At 34.8% G+C, this 20,377-nt stretch overlaps 5 protein-coding genes across 7 annotated transcripts in view; 4 read left to right on the top strand and 1 right to left on the bottom strand.

The window, feature by feature from the left end:
* LOC125811525 (multiple organellar RNA editing factor 8, chloroplastic/mitochondrial-like) overlaps positions 1–20,377 on the top strand; it is an 80,400-nt gene that overhangs the window by 11,227 nt on the left and 48,796 nt on the right. The window lies entirely within an intron of this gene.
* On the top strand, positions 158–3,033 carry LOC125811524 (UBP1-associated protein 2C-like). The gene is made up of 2 exons (XM_049491029.1): positions 158–1,555; positions 2,652–3,033. Exon 1 carries the CDS (start codon positions 223–225, stop codon positions 1,552–1,554), a length of 1,332 nt encoding a protein of 443 aa, XP_049346986.1. The 5' UTR covers positions 158–222; the 3' UTR covers position 1,555; positions 2,652–3,033.
* LOC125811536 (protein trichome birefringence-like 31) lies at positions 6,668–8,265 on the bottom strand. Its single transcript, XM_049491042.1, has 5 exons — positions 7,904–8,265; positions 7,670–7,841; positions 7,395–7,594; positions 7,163–7,309; positions 6,668–7,020 (listed from the first exon to the last, which is right to left on the bottom strand). Exons 1-5 carry the CDS (start codon positions 8,260–8,262, stop codon positions 6,669–6,671), a joined length of 1,230 nt encoding a protein of 409 aa, XP_049346999.1. The 5' UTR covers positions 8,263–8,265; the 3' UTR covers position 6,668.
* On the top strand, positions 9,754–11,726 carry LOC125811940 (purine permease 3-like). Its single transcript, XM_049491484.1, has 2 exons — positions 9,754–10,476; positions 11,373–11,726. The coding sequence occupies exons 1-2, from the start codon at positions 9,754–9,756 to the stop codon at positions 11,724–11,726; spliced, it is 1,077 nt and encodes a 358-aa protein (XP_049347441.1).
* LOC125811522 (tRNA dimethylallyltransferase 9) lies at positions 12,308–19,078 on the top strand. Of its 3 annotated transcripts, none has more exons than XR_007441919.1 (12): positions 12,308–12,587; positions 12,974–13,027; positions 13,310–13,352; positions 13,976–14,084; positions 14,436–14,634; positions 14,961–15,183; positions 15,806–15,900; positions 15,977–16,071; positions 17,474–17,549; positions 18,253–18,392; positions 18,466–18,627; positions 18,853–19,078. XR_007441919.1 is itself a non-coding variant. In XM_049491027.1 (11 exons), the coding sequence occupies exons 1-11, from the start codon at positions 12,354–12,356 to the stop codon at positions 18,548–18,550; spliced, it is 1,353 nt and encodes a 450-aa protein (XP_049346984.1). In that variant the 5' UTR covers positions 12,308–12,353; the 3' UTR covers positions 18,551–18,678. The 3 variants fall into 3 exon arrangements, 1 of the variants encoding a protein (XP_049346984.1); XR_007441920.1 differs by having other exon boundaries at positions 14,961–15,027; positions 18,853–18,889; XM_049491027.1 differs by lacking the exon at positions 18,853–19,078 and having other exon boundaries at positions 18,466–18,678.

The raw sequence follows: 20,377 nt of genomic DNA, 5'->3' as shown, positions 1-20,377 counted from the left end.
GTATATATTTGCAATTATTTTGCTTTTATGGAATATTTGCTTATTTTCCCCTTTTTATGCCGAATTTTAATTACAAAGTGGCATGTCATGGCAATTGGGCTATCTTAAAAGCCCAAAACCGAACCCATCCACATTATCATCTTAAATATATAGGGTTGCACAGAGAATTAGGATTTAGGTTTTAAGCTCCATTGTTCCGTAGAGTTCTTGAGCTCAAAAAAAATGGACTTGATGAAGAAGAGGAAGCTTGAGGACAACGGCGTCGTCACTGACGTTCCTGTTGCGAGTAGGCTTTCAATCGAAGATGCCCGGAAGATTCTTGAATCTGTTACATCTGATCAAATGTTAGAAATCTTACAGAATGCTGTCGTTCGTCATCCCGACGTGCTTGACCAAGTTCGAGAAATCTCCGATCGTGACGCTACTAAAAGAAAGCTCTTTGTTCGTGGGCTTGGCTGGGAAACTACCACTGAAAAAATCAGGTCAATTTTTGGGACATTCGGTGAGTTAGAAGAAGCTGTTGTTATTCTTGATAAAAATACTGGGAAGAGCAAAGGTTATGGATTTGTTACGTTTAAGCATGTTGATGGAGCTTTACTTGCGTTAAAGCAACCGAGTAAACATATTGATGGTCGAGTTACGGTTACTCAGCTTGCTTCAGCTGGGATTCAAGGTGGGCCTGGTGGTGGGAGTTCGAATAATCCAGTGGATGTGTCGTTGAGGAAGATTTATGTATCTAATGTGCCGTATGATATGCAATCCGAGAGGATTTTACAGCATTTTTTGATGTATGGGGAGATTGAGGAAGGGCCGTTAGGGTTTGATAAGGCCACTGGGAAGTCAAAAGGGTATGCTTTATTTGTGTACAAGACAGCGGAGGCAGCACAGTCTTCGTTGGTGGATCCTGTTAAGAATATTGATGGGCATCAGTTGAACTGTAAGCTGGCTATTGATGGGAAGAAAAAGCCTGGTGTAGGAGGTCCAGGAGGACCTCAGGTCCAAACAGATGGACATGGTGATCCGATGGGTCCTGGGCAATATGGTGCGCCTAGTGGTTATGGTGGATTTTCAGGACATTCTTCATATGGCGGGTATGGACATGGTCCCAATTCGGCATTGGGTAGTGGAAATGGTATCGGTGTGGGTGGTCCTGGTGGTTCATCTTATGGGAACCAATCTGTGGGTGGTGGGTACGGTTCAGGGATTGGTGGTCCATATGGTGGGGGGTCTCATTATGGTGGAGCTGGATATGGCGGGTTGACTGGTGGTGCTACTGCTGGCGGCGGTGGTTATAGCGGTGCTGGGGCATTGGGAGGTGCTGGTGGTGGATTACCTGGCGCTGGTAGTACATTAGGTGGTGCTGGCCGTGGATCTTCAATGTATGGGCAACCCCCAAGCTCAGCTGGGATGCCATCGGGAGATTATCCACCACAGGGTTCTCATTACGGTTCTTTACATCAACCTCACGGGCTACAAAACCAAGGCCCTGGGGCATCAGCTGCACCTAGAGTTGCACCTGGGGGTATGTACCAGGGGATGCATTCATATTACTGAGGTAAACTTCTTCCTCTTCATTTTCATGTGATTGTTGTGATTGGTGCTCTCAGATTTGGTCGATATTGGACTTCTGGTCACTTCTGTTAGTAGTTCTATCTGTCAGTCCCTTGAGTATATCAGTGGCCAAGTGTTCTTTTTCCATATGTATGCTTTGCATCCTGCCTGTAGAATATTCGTGCTTGAAAATGTTGTGTGTAGGCTTGATTGGAATGATAAACATTTTTGTGATGTGCTGGTAAAGTACACGTAATTTTTAATGAGTTTTGATGGAATGTGCTTGCTGATTCTATGATCTGGTTGTGGATATACTTAATGTTCACCAATCTTTTCTGTTATGAGCTTTTAGTAAGTAAGACGAGGTGTGATAAAACGAGAAAAAAACTAGAGGAAGGCAAGAACCACTAAAGAAGTTCCCTTAATGTAATTAATGAAATTTGTTTTATGGCAGTATGGTTCATTCACATATATTTGGGTTCTTCGTGTTCTTGAAATTTGTTGAATGTGTCTTAATCAATGTATGTAGATTTTAGAGTGGCATTTTGCATTAGATAAAGGAACATACATCATTGAACAAGCTTTGTAAATGAAAGTTTATTTGTCTCTTCCCTTTCTTTATTTTTGTGCTATCTATGTGCCTTGAATGTTACTTATTTTCTTTTGTTACCTTTAAATTTTGCTTTGAGAACACCTAACAACAATCAAGAATTCAAGCAATGGGATATTGTCCAAGATCATCCCTTAATTTTTTCTCTGTTTCCACTTCAATTACCCCGATTGATTAGATTTTGATTGTGATGTTTGTCTGTCACACTGTCTTTTTTTAATGCGTTGTTATTAATTCCAGCTTGATTAGATTGATTGTTGTTGTTCTTCTTCCAGATAGTGATTGTGTCGACTGATGTTGTCTGTCTTTTGATGGATTGTTCTTAATCCTGGATTGATTAGATTGATTCTCTCTGTTTTTGTACTGTCCTTCTGCGTTGCTGTAAAGGTTTTAACTACTATCATGTTCCTTTCTTTTGATTTCACTTGAAGATTGTCTTGTTTTCGTATGTGGAATGATCTATTGAGTTGTGAATGGATGTTTGATTCAGGTGTTTTGACAGCTTGGTGCAGCTGCTTTTAGTGGTTCTGGATGAATGCAGATGTTTATAAGTCTGGTTTGATGGTTTTGATTTGCTATCTACTTTGGCTTCTGCATTTGCACTCTTTACTGATTTCCTTCTACATTGTGGTAGTCAGGCTGTTTCTCTCTTCAGGAGGCCTTGGGCTTTTTGAGTTCTAGTTGGAGTTTGTGTTTGGATATAAATATAGTAATGTCTTGTACGCTTTTGAGCCTTAGAAACGATGTGCTGTATTGAAACGACTTTTAGATTGCTGTTGAAGTTGCTGAAATTAGTTTCTTATGGTATTTGGAGGACCTTCGTTTCTTTACATTTTAATTGTCTGAATCTAGAATTTTTCTTCTTTTGTGCCTTTTTTTTTTTGGCCAGCTATGTGTGATGAAGTATTGGTTTTATGCGTGCCCGATTGTCTGCCTTGTTGTCCAATATATGTTCGTCAATTATTTTTGAGATTTGAGAGGATGTTTTTTTTTTATGACAATAAAAGAGGGATGCAACATTTTGGAAGGATGAGTTTGATTAATTGATATTATGTTGCGACTATCTTGGCTGCAATTGATTGCATTTGTGAACTGGATGGCAGTGCCATTTGATTCCCTCATTTTGCATTTTATGAGTCTCCCAAAGTTGTGGCTGGCAAAGTTGTATTTCACTTGTGTGTGGCTTGGCTATTTGAGGATGTGCCTTTTCTGTGTTGTGATGGCTTATAGAAGTCAAGCACAAGACCTGTCTAAAGTTTGTTTTTGGGTGCAATCTTGCTGAAAATACTTTTGTTTAGGATACGTCTATTATTGAAAGTGATTTTTTTGGTAACGTAATTTTGCTATCAACGTAAATGAGGGCTTCACTTGTATATAAGCAACATACAATATGGAGCTAAGTTGCGCGGACTCTTCACTTTCTATGTTGCACCTGTGTCGGGTTCTCCAAAAAAGTACACTACTTTTGGCGGATCCGACACGCACCCCTTGACATTTTTGAAGTGTCCGGGAAACATAGATATGAAGAAGTTCATACAAAAGTATAATTACTTGCTGATCAGTGATAACACTTGTGATCTATACATACTTGATTCTTTTTGGAACTCCACTAGTTAAAAAAGATGATATTTTAATGGTCATTGCAAAATAAACACGATCTTCTAATATGTACAAGTGAGTTTTCAATCCTTTTATTAGGTTTTCTGATTGCTCTCTTAGAACATGATACCTGAGTGCTAGAGGAGCCATGTTCCAACCGTTACTTCTCCTTTTCTTCCTAAATTCCAGCATAAAGTGAAATTGACATTTTCCCACCAACTCTCCTTGCATCACCCATGATCCAAAAAGATTCATACTGTACTATCTGGCATTACAACAACAACTAACCCCACAAAGTAGGGTATGGGAAGGGTAGAATGTACACAAACCTTGCCACTACCTTAGAGGTAGAGAGGCTGTTGTCGGTAGGGTTTTCCTCCAAATTGTTTAGTTTTATAATAAAAAGAAACGTGAGTTATTTTTCCCTTTTCTCAAATTTCTCCATCTCAAGGATGGCTTCTGCACCGCAAGCCAAGGCAAACAATGCATAAAGTCATTCCTCCCTCCTTCACTTTTTTCAAGTATCCTAGTCTGTCAATCTACATTGCTCGAAGCCTTTGAAAATGTAGCTGAGCATATGTTAGATCTTGGTAACAATCGTATTAGGACCCGAAAAACTTGATAAAGAAAATCAAGAATTTAAAGAAATTACCGAAGCTTGAAATAAAATTTTAAAGTCCTTAGAAAATGTAGCTGAGCGTATGTCAGATCTTGATAACAATCGCGTTAGAACCCAAAGAACTTGATAAAGAAAATTAAGAATTTAAAGAAATTGCCAAAGCTTGAAATAAAATTTAAAAATGAAAAAGAACTGAAAATAAAGAAAAGACCAAAATTCAAGAATGTGCTTCTTGAATTCAGTAATGGATCAAACAATTTAAGAAACAATCTAGAATTTCAAGACAAGACTAAATCTTGAATAACATTCATAATAACAAAATCAGCCTTTGGTAGAGAATAATTGCAAGAATTAGATTATAGATCCTGACCCTCGTAAGTAAAGGAAGTCTTAAATTCGTTAGTAACCTTGCTTAAGTATACATGCTTGACATTGCAATGTTTTAATTTTCAGTCCCACCACAGATCACCTCATTTTGCCTTTGCAGGTTAGTTTATATAATTTTGGCATGTAGTAACGTCCTTTGCATTTAGTAGAGTGACACAGTTAGAGTGGGTCGGTGATTAACTTAGTTTCTCTCCCAGATACTAGTTCTCTTTTTCTTTTGTAGGTGAAGTGTTTTCTGTTGAAACGTTAACATCCTTCATTACATTTTGTAGATGTGAAAATTGGTGATTTTTTATTAACCTCACATGCATATTGTAACGGAAGTGTTTCTTGGTTGAAAAGTTGAAACCCTCTTATCACTATTTGTAGGTGTGAGAATTGGTGATATTTGATTAGATCTGCAAGTATATTGGAATATTGAGTGTTTCTAATTAATTTTGAATTTCGATTTTTATATGAACGGTCCCCAACTTGTTTCTGAGTGAGTTGTTGTCCATGCTGGATTGATATGAATTTGCACTCTGAGGTCTGAGTGGCTACTGAGTCACAACTCCTAAATTTTTACATTGTCATGAGTTTCGTCTCAAGTTGCTTATTTGACTTGTTTTAGATTGTCTTTCATAATCGTCCCTTTTTAGGTGAGAATTATTTGTTTACGTGTCAGATGCCTCTGCTGTGAGCAGGAGTTAACTATAGGTGTTTCCTATCTTTGAAAATGTGGATGCTACACTTGAACTGATTGTTTGTCAAGTACCTAAATTTCATACGTTTGTTCGCGATTCTGGGTAAGGTATGCGTACACTCTGTGTGATTCCACTGGGTGTGTTGTTGTTTTTGTGATTCCGGCTAATATAAGGCGAAAAAATCAGACCTTACCCCAAAATTCATCCAGCTTTTGTTGCGAACTTGGCTGTGTTCTACCCAAAATTGAGCCAGTTATGAGATTTGGATGTCTCTGGCTCTCATCTAGCTAGTCAACACTTCTGGTTTTAGTTGTCACAGTTCCATCAAGAGTTGTATGGGCTTTTAATTGCTGTGGTGTGTGGTTTAAGATGTCCATTGATACTGTGCATCATTTGCTAATTATATTCATAACAACTTCTCGTTCAAAGGGTCATGACTTGTGTACGTGAAGGAAAATCTTGTACTGGAAGCTTGACCTTTTCAATACTTGGTGGAAATTCTTTCTGTCAACTGCACTGGGTATTGATCATTCTTTTGGTGTTGTGTTAATTACTTGCATTACTTAGAGTGCCAAATACTTGTTCCTACACCCTCTTTTTGCAAGTCGAAAGGGAGCTGACCTATTGATGATTATTTTTTAATCAACTATATATCAGTATAAGTTAGTTTTGTTCAACAAAACAATGCTGCTATTTGTACTTGGAATGTCAACTATATGTCAGGAGTTGTTTCAGCACGCCTAAGTTTCTCCCGTTGGGGCATTCATTTCCTCCAGTAAGTGGTTCATCTTCTGCTAATCTAGTATGCACCAAAACTGGAAGAAAGACATAAAAATTAAAATTTATTGCATTTGATCATTGGACAAGTTCATGAAGACACATGTTGTTCTCCATAATTGTAGATCAAATGATATAGTTGTTAAAGAGTGCGTTGAGGGACCAAATCTAACCTCCTTATGCTTATATGAAAACTTTGATGTACTAAGATATTGGTAAATTATAGTTTGATCTCATTATTGTTCTACTTATTTTCAAACACATGTTGATAGAACTAATGTTGAATGACTCCAATTACTTTCTTATTAGTAGTTGTATTCATGCTCAGAATGCACTTACTTTTTAATACTTCAAGTTTCATTAGAGCACTACTCAAATTGTTGCATTATTGTAAGAAAAAAACTAGCTGTCCTAAAACAGTACAACTAAGCCAAATTTTCTATCAATGATTACGGTAATCTTGCAGTAAAATTGCATATAACAACTGATTCCATGTATCAGGTACTCCTGGTAAGCACCAGTGAATACAATCAGCATAAGTCTTTGGCTCTGATCTTTCTTCTTTAGTCAACAGTTTACCTCTCCGTTCACCAAAAACTGAAGTGTGACCATCTTTTCTGTACTCAGACAACTGAGTAATATTCAGCAAACGCACATTAACTTTCAGTTTTTCAATTACATCTTTCAAGATCGACATGATTTCAAGATTTGAACCAGTTCCCCAGTACGGTCCTTCCATTGGTTGCGTCTCGTTAAAACAGTTTCCATCAATTCCACCTTTCCATTCCCAGTTCCTGCAAATGAATGAAAGATTTTCTTATGTCTAATACACAATGGATCCCGAGATCTCAGGACTTCTGACCATCTCATATAAAAGCTTAAGTTGTTAGAGAGAATATCCTCTCATCGACACAAAGTAATGAGTCCTAGACTCACCATAAATGTGTTGGGGACATTGTTGCGAAAAAGACCTTTTGCTTTTGAGGATTAATACTCGACTCTATCCAACTTCCCCAGGTTTCCAACGCCAATTTATATGCTGTTGTTATATTATATTCTCGAACGTTTTCAGGAGATCCATATCTGCAGAAACAGAACAATCAATATTAGTTCATTCTGCACTAATTTTGAATGTTTTTTTTTTGGAGTGAGTGAAAAGGGTACTTACGTTGCATTGATGAAAGGTTTATGCATCCACCACACATAACTTTCAAAAACCAAAATATCAACTCCTTCCCAAAGTTTGCGATGGTTTTCTACAGAGTCAAGCTTAACTAGTCGCTTCATTACAGTATGATTAGTTGCATGATCTGATATAGATTCAACCATGAAAGGAGCCCAGTAATATTCAATCGACGTGTTAAATTCCTACAACATAAACAACACAAATGTTTAGGTGAAAATTTATGTAACACAAATTCAAGTTAAATACTCCATTAGTACCTCAATTCTGAAAATCTTTCTAGGAGGAACTCTTTTGATAGTATGATCACCATCTGCAATTACTGATTGAACAAGACAAACCATTGACTCAAACATGCCTCTCTGTATAGAATCTCCAATAAACATGATCCTTTTGTCTCTCAACATCTCCAACATCTTCAAAGCATTGAACCTGAGATCAACAAACATTTACAAAACAATCCGCCGCTAAAATGTAAGATCAAATTTATTTACCTTGGCAAGTTACAACCATGAGGCTGCCATCTCCAATTCTGATAAAAAGAATCAGGTCTTCCATTTCTTTGACAAGTAACTTGTTTAACTAAATAAGGACATGTCTCTTCTTTATAAAGTGGATATGTTACATTGTCCCAAACCCATTTTCCTTCAAATACATTGCAACTTTCTCCAATTATTTCATTCTCAGAAACATTTATTGGTACTCTAAGAAACTTATTTTGCCATAGAAATTGGAATTGGTTATTTTTCAAGTTATCAAGTAAAAATCTAAGAGTTCCAAGAAGAAAAAGAGAGATTAATGCAAGAGGAAAAAGGAAAAAGATCTTACGATCCTGTGTGGGTTGGGTTGTCATATTGGTGGGAGTAGAATTAAGATTAAGCATAGTATAAAATAGGAGGAAATATATGTCTTGTAATTTAAGCATAGAATTTGAATGCAACTAGTGGTTGGTGATATAGTGAGTTAGGTACATCAAGAGCCTTAAAAAAATATTTAAATAGGTATATTGTAAGTGTAAAAAAATATTTATACTATCAAGTCACGGTAAATGATATCTATAAGTAAGTCTCCTTAATGTGAGATTTGAAATCTTAAAATAAGACAAGTTACCTACTATAACATGTAAAAATGACATAGCAATATAAAAATTTCTTACACTGACAACGATACTAAGTTTACCATATAAATTAAATACATAAAGATCCCCCCTCAATTATTTACACTCTCAAGATGAAAAAAGGATAATATCTTTTCAGCATTTATTTCATTTAATATTTTTTAACTTTCTTTATTCTTTTCGTTTTCTTTCTAATGATTAATTTTGTTCTTCCTTGCTCGTATTCCCATAAAAAATAAAATCTTAACGTATCTTTAGTTTTTCATAGTAATGTTATTAGACCGTACATTTTTCTTAGTACATATATCCTCATAATAGATAGGAGCAGAAATTGTAAAATTTCGAGGCTACAAAAATAGTTAGTATTAAATCGTCAGCATTATATAAAAATATTTTCCCTAGAATAGCTGTTAATACGAATACGAGAAGCTTTATAATAGTCATTTTTATACATTCAATGTACTCTACAGATAGAGAAATACATAGAGTTGAACATAGTAAAATAAAAAATTAAATTTCAATTCCATTGAAATTGTTTGTTTGAATTTTTTTTCGAAAACCCACTCATAGATTCTTTTCTCTATCAGAACTATAAGACCGTTATGCTCATAACTAAATTTGTTGAAGAGATAGAAATATAACAACGATATCTGTTCTTATTTGACTGCCATTGATCATTACTATAAAACACATTAATGTAATAAAGAATTATTTTCATCAGATATGTCATTATATCATTTTCTTAATTTTAAAAGGTCAGAGAAAGACAGCTAAATTAAAGAGTTGACTCCTCTTTATTATGATAATATAAATAAACATTTCCCTTGAACCTGGATATAATTTACCCTAAGAGGAACATGGAAGGCACTAATGTAGAGGACTTTTGTTTTATTTAAGTACTTTTTTTTATGTATAGAAAACGATAACAACCTAACCAAAGTTATTTTAAAAAAAATTAAGCATTGTCAATGAAGTGAGTTGACAATCAAGAAGTTTTGATGTCCAAATTTAGTGGAGACAGAACACACTAGTGATTTCTTCTCATCTATCATAAACTTGATTCCATACAGAGTTATCTTGTACGCATTATTGTTATTGATGAGATGTGACAGATATCATGTGATATATAATAGTCAAGGTGCGCATGGCTTAAGTTAAAAAAAGATTAAAAAAATTAGCACGTTATGAATTTGGTGAATTATAATTTAGGTATGTTATAAATACAGGATGATTAGAAAACTTGATTATAGATTAGCAAAAATGAAGAAGTTTGCCTTACTACTTTTGAACATAATTATGTTTTCAATAGGCAACTGTGGTGGCCCTTTGATCTCTCGTTTCTACTTCATCCATGGAGGTCAAAGAATTTGGCTCTCCAGTTGGTTACAAACAATTGCTTGTCCCTTAATCCTCATCCCTTTATCCATCTCCTATTTTCACCGCCGGAAAATTGAATCTCCGGCGACCGCCAAAATCCTCTCCATAACTCGTCGAGAAATCATCGGATCTATCGGCGTCGGAATCATTGCCGGTCTCGACGGTTACTTTATTTCATGGGGACCTGCAAAATTACCCGTTTCAACTTCATCTCTCATCAACGCAACTCAACTCGCGTTCACCGCACTCTTCGCTGTACTTTTAGTAAAGCAAAAATTGACTGTGTATTCGACGTTATCTGTTTTTCTGTTAATCGCCGGAGCTGCAACTTTAGCACTTCGGGGGAACGGCGATCGGCCGGCCGGTGTTTCTGTTAAGGAGTATGTGATTGGGTTTGTGATGACGGTTATGGGTGCGGTTTGTTTTGGGCTTATGGTATCGCTTATTGAGTTGATTTACATAAAGGCAAAAAATGCTATTAGTTATACTATGGTGTTAGAAATTCAGCTGATTATTGGTGTTTCTGCTACTGTTTTTTGCACCATTGGAATGATAATTAACAACGATTTCCAGGTATTCCTCCCCATTTTCTTCTTTTAATACTCGTGGAATTCGAGCTCAACCTTTGATCATAAATTTTTGAAGTTAGAAATTTGAATTTTTGAAAGTTGAAACTTGGAAGTTAGTCTGGTTAGTTATTCATAAATCATACTAGTTATAGTATTACTTTAACGGGTTGTTTGATGCGAAGCATAACACCAAATAATTTTGGGTCTAAACTATGATGTTATTTAATTGATAAGTGGATAACTTATTTCGAATTAATAATTAGTATTGGATAAATTTCTCTCCTTTGCTGGTACAACAATCTCGGATAATTTATTTCGAAATAAAATAGGTAAAATGACAAATAACACAAGTCATCTAAATATTGAAAAATAAATAGTACTTAAGAATAATATAAAATAAGCATAACTATTTTAAAAACGAATATATATTTTTAAATAGTAGACAAGTAAAAATAAACAAAAGAAAAAAATGAATTCCATTTCTAAGCTACTTGTCTCCTTAAATAAAATTACATTCAATGACCTTAGATCTTGAATTTCTGAGTTCGCTTTCCTCATTATCTACTAAGTGAAAAAGTGTTGCTTATGAATTATGGCAAAAACTTCAAATTTAACAAGTTATGTTCGTGACGTAAGCGAAATTAAAAGTTTAAACCACTATTTGACTAACCCACTTCTACCATCCCCACCTCTACTATCATTGTACTCTCATGATATTTTTTAACAACAACAACAATATGTGATCTCATAAATGGACTTTACAAATAATAGAATGTATATAAATCTAACTTTTATGTTGTGAGATAAGAATATTATTTCTAAGTTATACATAAATATCTTTAAAATAATATATTTTTTTTATCAGATATAACCAAAACATATTAACATCTTATTTGACAGGCAATTCCAAAGGAGGCAAGTGAATACGAGATTGGAGAAGCTAAGTATTATTTGGTACTAATATGGTGTGCTATTATTTGGCAATTAGCATTGTTGGGATTAGTTGGAGTGATATTTTATTCTTCATCTTTGCTTTCTGGAATAATAGGTGCCTTTTTGCTTCCTGTTACTGAAATATTAGCTATAGTTTTATTTCATGAAAAATTTCAAGTTGAAAAAGGAGTTGCTATTTTCCTAGCTCTATGTGGATTTGTTTCCTATTTCTATGGTGAAATTGAGCAGAGCAAGAAGGAGAAACGAGATAATTTCATGGATGATCACTTGAATTTTATTGTATTGCATCAAAATGACTAAAGTATTGTGTAATAAACTCTATATATACATGAATGTAATGTCATTACAAACAAATTTTACATCGAATTCAAACCTTAGCACATACAATTATAATGTACTCTAAATTGTTTAACAATGAGACCACAAAGTAAAAGAATATCAAGTGGACAATTTACATGGACTTTCACCAAAATCAATTCAACAATTTCAAATTTATATTTTACAAACAAAACTCATCATTTTAAATTTATAAAAGTTAAAATAAATTACACTCAATATAAAGAGATTATATGTAACACGTGAACAACTAATTAGTACTAATTGCTAATTTATTAGATTAGTGAATCATTGAAATTAATATGTTTAAAAGTTTGTCATACTAATATGTTATTACAAATATTTATTTATAAAAAAATAATATGAACTATATGCAATTTATAATATTTTAAAAAAAATATTGTTTATAAATTATTATTTACTCATCATTTAATAGAGACTAATAATTTTCACAAATAATAACATTTTCATATTTATCAAACAAATACTAGTATTAATTTTTGAAAAATTCAATTAAGAGGCCTCTAAACTATAGTGTTAAAAAGGGACTTGGCTCCTCTCCGGTAGCCAATCGGTCCAGTTGCTCCAGTCATGATAAGCACCGTCGGGACTGGTGGCGTTCGAATAAGCAGCTATCTCCGGCTGCCGTACACGGTGGAGACACTTCTCCGCCGCCGTTGCCGTCTCTTCACCTCCTGCTCTGCCTCCTCTACCAAAGAGAAAGTTATTGTCATTTCCGGACCTACCGGTGCCGGTAAAAGCAAGCTAGCATTAGAGCTCGCTAAGCGACTCAATGGTGAAATCATCAGTGCGGACTCTGTACAGGTTATTACTTATCTAGCCTCATAAATTGCTTCCGTTTGCTTAGTTAGAAAATTGAGATTGATAGTAAACAATTGAATAAAGTTGAAGTACTAAAACTTTAACTTAAATGAAATAGCAAAGATTATCAATTTATCACAAACTTGTCAGTGTTGTTTAACTGAATGCAGTGGTGGAGCTAGGTAGGGTCGAGAAAATTACACTTGTTATACATGGTTAAAATTATTTTTTTTATGTATATATTATAGATGTTCAACCCCTATTATAGCTTATTCTAGTGTTGAACTTTTCGAAATTTGAACCACTTAGTGAAAATCATGGCTCTGCTACTGACTGAATGATGTTTGTCGAAATTCAGTTGATCTATGTTTTGTTCTCTGGCTTTATAGGTGTATCGAGGGCTTGATGTCGGTTCAGCGAAGCCTTCCTTTGATGAAAGAAAGGTATTGCTTTAGCAAATTTGAATTATGTTTTGCTAATATTAGCATTACTGCCTGGTTTTTTGAGGCATGCTTTTAACATGAAACATTTTTTTCCTTCTTTTGGTTTCCGCGTAATTTTTGGTTCTTTTGGTTTCATGTTTGGATGTACTGAGTGACTAACTTTTGGAGCTTCATTACTACTTGTTTGTCTGTTTGAGGAATGGAAAATACTTTTTGAATTTTATAGAACCATGTGTCAGAGTACTGCCATGACAGACGCTTATTTTGCTGTATGTTTTGCAGGAAGTAGTACATCATCTGGTTGACATATTGCATCCATCCGAAGGTATTTCTGTCTAAATTAGAGGGTCTGAAGCAATGAAACATTATTTTGCATGAATTTCAATAGCTGTGCAGCTCATCCCTTCACTCAATGAAGCATGATCTATGCCCTCTACATTGTCATAAATTGTAATTCGGTGCATATATTTGTTGGCGTGTGCATAGTGACAGTCATGACCAATAGAAGCCCTCTGCTTTCCATATTTGTGGAACATCAGAACTTAAAATCAATGAAGGGAACACATCAAAATTCCTCAATTTGTTGAAACCCTCAAATTGACCATTTTATATCTATCATTTCACCTTTGTTTGTTTATGCTCAAGGCATTTGCAATGTTTATACAAATCGTTGAGATTAGTGAATCACTGGTATTTGTAACTTTAGATATTTGTAACTTTAGACTAACACAACATTCCAAACTCCACTGTGATCAAGAGTCCTTTTTCTAGGGAACCCGTGCCAGTTGGGCGGGGTGGGGATGTAATTTGAAGTGAAATTTCCTTCGTCTGATTTGCTCATATAGTCATGTTTAGTTAACTGTATGCCCTATATGATGTGCCCTTAAATTTGTTGTCCTTGAGTGCTAACACTATTTTTTTCTCCTTTTCTTTTGGATATGTCATCAGAGTATTCTGTTGGACAATTTTTTGAGGATGCTAGGCAAACTACCAGAGATATCCTTGATAGGGGCCGTGTTCCAATAGTCGCGGGTGGTACTGGATTATATTTGCGATGGTATGTGTAGGATATTACAGCTCACACTTGAAAGCTTCTGGTTAGATTGAGGAGTACATTTCAAAACTAAAGCTAAACTTTTTGGTTGCAACTTGTTCAACAAAGAAGATTCATTCTGTAAAACTACAGACTGTGAGAGAGCAAGAATGAGGATAAGTTTTGTTGAGAGATGTCTATTTACAAGCTTTATTATATTTAAAAATGAAGCTTACATATATCCTGTAACTGATAATTGAATTGGATCTTGGGTGTACAAGAATTCTGTTTTCATGCAGTCTCTACAACTGAGTCACTTAACCTAAAGGGGCATGATCTTCCAACTCACATAATAAATTCTGTCCAACGTTTAAGGTTTATTTATGGGAGGCCAGATGTTCCGAAAGCCTCTCGAGAGATTGCTGCTGAAGTTGACTCAGAGCTTGCAAGTTTACAGAATGATGAAGACTGGAATGCTGCTGTTCAGTTGTTGGTTAAAGCTGGTGATCCTGGTGCCCAGTCTTTACCGGCAAATGATTGGTATCGCTTGCGTCGCAGGCTTGAAATTGTTAAGGTAAAATTGTGTTACTTTCATGTGCGATCGCTCTGATTTTAACCCCTTCTTTGTAAGCTAGATCACATGTTGTATGAGTTAGGTTGACATTAGAGATTTCTGTGTTATTGTTTGTCACTTACCGATGTGATTGCAGGGAGAATCTGTGTTTCCTGTCAACTATTGATGTACTTGTAGAGAGAACTTGTATTGGTTTCATAAGAGCTCTTTGTGGTTATGGAATAGTTGAGACTGGATTGAGATGTGCACAACTGTTAGTCCATGTTGTCGCAGCCTGTTCAGTTCATCTTTAGATGAAAAAACTAAATACATTTTTTGTCTTGCAGTCTACTGGGTCACCTCCATCCGCTTTTGAAGTACCATATAATTCTTTCAGAGAACAGCTAGTATCAGGTCAAATAGATGCTGCTGAAGTCAAGACTTCTGCTGACAAATTGCAGCAGAATGAAATAAAGGATTTGGATTATGATTTTCTTTGTTATTTCCTTTCCACCAATAGGATAGATCTTTATAGATCAATTGATTTTCGGTGTGAAGATATGCTCTTAGGTAAAAGATTAATGAAATTTTTATGATTATTTGCTTTGTTTAATATTCTTTTAAGGTCTTGGAATTCTTAATCACAGCCTCATCCATTATTCACAAGCCTTCTAGGAAGAACATTCTTTTCTGCCTTAAGATTTTTGCGGTTATCATGATACCTAGGGCTAATTATCTGCTTCTCTTCCTTCCTCCCTTCCTGCCCTTCTTTGTTTCATAACATTTTGATAAGACTGGATGAATTAATTTGATCCTTTCTTTCTCACATTTTGGAAAGACTAGATGAAGTAATTGATCCTTTCTTTCTCTTTGTTCATAGTCTTGATGTCACTAAGGATATGTATTTCGGACAAGTTTCTTCTGAATAACTGGAGAAACATTTTCTTTGGAAATTGGATAGTGAAATGTGAGCAATTCAAATAAGTACCAGTGATCATTTTGTTAATAAAGGTTAATTCTTCTTCTAAGAGTTAACCAGTGTGCTTTAATTTTGTAGTCATTGAGATACTAATCTTTGCTTCAACTAAAATAAATCTTTCTTTTAAATAAGAGCTTTCCATTTTAGTTCCTTAACAACTTTATTTAGAATACATTGATCCTAATTAATTCATTATGATGGTGCATACTGCAGGAGCAGATGGAATTCTATCTGAGGCAGGGTGGCTTCTTGATGTGGGTCTTTTGCCGAACTCGAGTTCTGCTACTCGAGCAATTGGTTACCGACAAGTATATTTGCATCCCTATAGCTTGAACACAGTCCAATAGTTTGTTTACTAATATGTGTTTGTTCAAAATCTTTTAGGCAATGGAATACCTTCTAAGATGTAGGGAAAATGGAGGATGGAGTTCAGCTGGGGACTTCTATGAATTTTTATCTGAATTTCAGAAAGAATCACGGTATGTTACTTTCACTGTGACTATGTAATTGTCTCAAATCGTGATGATCTTTGTTGTTCTCGGTTTCTTTGTATAGAAGATATGGATGCAGGGAAAACGACTGCCTTATTGTGTAATAAAATATAATTTTTCAAAATGTTATCTTTCAATAAAATGGCCTTTTAGTAAGAACCGTTAAGGCCTCCTTGATTGAAATGTGTTTGATCTAACGGAAATTATTTTATGGAAAATATTTCCGGGGAAATGTTTTTTAGTGGAAGATTATTTTCCCAGAAAATGTTTTCTCGTCTTTGGTTGGTGACTGAAAAATAATTTTTGGAAAAATACATATCAAAGACTGATAATAATTTTAGCAAATTGGATAGTGTTTTACCGAAATTTGACTAATAAAGATTAATAATTATGTCTAAGTGTTGGTTGGAGCAAGTGATATGGAATTAAAAGTCAACATAGTTATAACGAAAATGGCTTTCGTCCATAAGTGAGGGAGGTCATCCCCTCACCTCCCAGTAACCAAGCACTAGTGCATGACTTCCTCATGAAAATGTCTTTCTTAGAAAATAACTTCTGTCATAAGTCATAACAAACACTTCTTCTATTATTTCACATATTAAGACAACCTTTCTTTCTTGACATTTAAATGTAGTATTTATCTGCAATTTTTCTCTGTAGTGTCACAGTTTAGTTCTGGAGGCTTATATGTTGTAGTCATTGTATGCGGATTTGCCATGGATAAGCAGAAAGTTCCACAACTATTCCTGATAGAATTTTAATCATGTCTCCCCTGTCACTGTTGAAGACAACTTTCTACTTAACCCTCACTTTCTTGTCTGCTGAGCGAGCCACACTTCTTGATACTGTAGTTACTTTTCAAGATGAGAAAAGAGCAGTATGGATGATTGTGGATGCAAATGTGAGGAACTTCTGATAGTACTGCCTAAATTGGTCCACTCTTACTCCTGTCTGGGCTCTGGCCCCTTCCATACATTTGGGTCTGGTCCATGCTTTTAGTGCTGGTTTTCCTGATTTGATTGGATTGTCTATAATACTATTTCTTGGCTGTAGTATTAGGAATATTCTTGTAGTTTCTTGGCAGTAGTATTAGCAATATTCTTTTAGCACTTGTTTTTACAGTTCTTTCTTCTCTATGTTGTGTAATGCTCTCCATTTCACATTATTTCATTGTTGTTACTTTTCCCATATTGAAACTGCTGAAAATGTTTTTTTAATCCGGGTCTATCGGAAACAACATCTCTATTTCTACGAGGTAGGAGTAAGGTCTCGTATACTCTACCCTCCCCAAACCCTACTTGTGGGGTTACATTTGGTATGTTGTTGTTGTCTATAATGTTATTTCTTGTAAGTTATAAGCTGATTGACTGATTCTTATATTCTTGTGCAGAAATTTTGCAAAAAGGCAGATGACATGGTTTCGCAATGAACAGATTTATGAGTGGATAGATGCTTCTAAACCTTTGGTATGCCATTTCTGTTTTATAAGGAATTGTTGTGCCTTTCTTTTTGTTAAATAGAACTTTTATCAAGTTGGACATTTCTCTTCATTCCGGATGCAGTAGCTGAGTTTCTCCTGGTTTATAAAAGTTGTTCACGATTCCTTTTATTGACAGTATGATATGCATACAGTCATGCATGCATTATATATATGCGGATATTTTCATCATCTCTTTGGGTATCCCATGGTTGGTATATTCTGTGTTGTGCCAGTCTGGATATGAAAGATTGATTCTGGAAGGTTCAGAACAATAGTGGGTCCTTTTCTTAGCAATAATTACCTTAGTGTGGGAAGATTCTCTTTCAAATTGTTTTTTTTTTTTTTTTCATAGAGCTACAATCAGTTTCACGATGACCTCCTTTGGTTTTAGACGCTTATTCTTGCCTTGAGACTTCTCTTTGTCCAAAAGCATGTCTTGAGGGAAAATATAGGCAGTGACAATTAATTGTACGAAATAGGGATTCTTTGACTTGGAGTTGATGTGATAATTTTCAGTTTTCCTTTTTTCAAGGAACGTGTTTGTTTCATGTGCAGAGGCAGTCGTTTCTTCCCCTATGAAAAATTGTTTAATTGTTTAATCTTACCTTTTATTGGGCCTTATCTCTCAGTAGCATGAGCCATGAAACACGTCAAATTCTCCTGTTGACATCTGAAAATGGCATTTACAGGAAAAGGTGCTTAGCTTTATATGTGATTCGTATAACAGTCAGGATGGCCATTTCCAGATGCCTGAGTCACTTCGTATGCGGAAAGATATAAGAAATCACCGTCAATCTGCAGAATTGAAGACCTATCGTACAATAAACAGGTATGAACTTGAAATATAGAAGCAAAAATCTTCGCTCATTTACTCCTAACCTGAAATCTCTCTGTATGTAAAGGCATTTCATTGGGCGTGAAGATTGTGTGGATGTTCTGGACTGGATAAAGAAGACATATGGCCAACCGACTGACTCTCTTTGTTAACCAACATCTAAAGGACCGTCTTTCACTTCAAGTTGTCAAAATCAAAACATCCAAAAGTTGTTCTCGTTGTTATCGAGGTTAGCTTATGGAGATGATTACAACTTTTTTCTAGTATTTTGATTTGGTTCGAGCTGTGAAATTGCTTGCACCAGGGTGGCCTGACTACATTAAACTCCCCTGGGATGTGGCACTTCCCTAATGTTTACCGAGCTGCCCTTTTTTAGATTTGATTACTACTTTTCCCTTAAAATTTGGATCGTTTAAGATGTGGACTAGAGAGTTGTCTTTCTCTATTTCTATAGTATTGCGAAGGTTGAGGTTGTTAAAATTGAAGAAGGTTGCAGCTAATGAGGCCGCCGAGCTGTGGCTGGGGATGTCAATCTGCATCTGGGAAATTTTGTACTTGTAGGATTCTGTTCAAGAACTCTATTTGCCAGAAAATCATACATTTCCCAAATTTGTGACTTTTTTTGAGCCATGTATATTTATTTGCAGTTGTTCTATATAATAATGCACTTAAGTTCTTATATTTTCTGCATTGATATACTCGCATTATGATATCTGGCAGATTTTTCGACAGGGCCAGTAAACCAGGGCCAACAGAAGGTTCGATATCAGAATTTTTTTTACTTTTGTCTCACATAATTGATATAAGTTGTGCGAGGTTTTCTTTTTCTTTCACAAATTGGTGGACTCAAAAGTTTGTACCAAAAAGTGTAAAGAATTGGGTTCACTAACTTGTAAAACAGAAAGTATAACTTGTGTTAGCTGTATGAGGCATAAAAAATATGTTCTCGATATCATAAAGATGATGTGCCTTTTCTCCCTTTAGTGTAAAGATGAGAATTTGGTCCGCAAACGCAACGATATTTGCAGATAATATGCTTCATTGTGATTGATTAAGATAAAAAGAATATGCTTCATTTGTTAGTGAACTAGGAAAATATTAAATGAAGTACAATCATTATTATTAAGTATTTTTTAAAAATTTGCTAAAATAATAAAAAAGTGACACATATATTGAGATGTATAAAATATAATCAAAGGTAAATAATTAGACGCGTTTAGTAGGTGAGATGAGATAAACAAAAATATCTCATGCGTTGGATATCTCCATGAGATTAACTATTTCCATCATTTTATTATTTATCTTATCGATTAAGCATGAAAATATAGTTTTACTTTATTATATGAGATTACTATCTCATTCGGTGTATCAAAGAAAACTTATACCAACTTATTAAGAACCTGGTTGGATGGGCATATAAAAAGTTGCTTATAAGCCAAAAATTAAAAGTCATACACGTAGATGGTACCCTACTTTTGATTTTTGACTTATTTAAAAAAAAATTGGCTTAAAAATGAATGCTTAAAAGCACTTTATAATTTTTCCAAATACCTTCAAAACTACTAAATTTTCCATGCGGTTAAGAGAAAATGATGAATATAAGTATTTTGTTTAGTCTCAACCTCTCAGGTCTTGAGAAATAAGTAATTAATATGAAGAATTAAATATGAAAAAAATAATTATATTTTCTTGATATGTTAAAATTAACATGTAACTACTAAAGAATATAGTGTAGTGATTGAAACTGTTGCTCATTAATAAAAAGTTTTGAGTGCTATCTCCAAATAAAGCTTTATTTTACACAAATTAAAATTTTAGGGTAAATATTAAAAATATTGGATAAAAAACTCAAAAGATTTTTAAATACTAGAGAACAAGTAAAAATGAATCCAGGGAATATTTACCGGCAGAAAATCAGGGGGACCCATTCCTAGAAATTTAAGAATCTATAGCCAGTATAAATACTGTAGTCGGCTTCA

This window comes from Solanum verrucosum, unplaced genomic scaffold, assembly GCF_900185275.1.
Source record: "Solanum verrucosum unplaced genomic scaffold, falcon-dt-bn FXZP01000238.1, whole genome shotgun sequence".
Taxonomy (NCBI): domain Eukaryota; kingdom Viridiplantae; phylum Streptophyta; class Magnoliopsida; order Solanales; family Solanaceae; genus Solanum; species Solanum verrucosum.
This window is presented reverse-complemented; position numbering and strand designations above follow the sequence as displayed.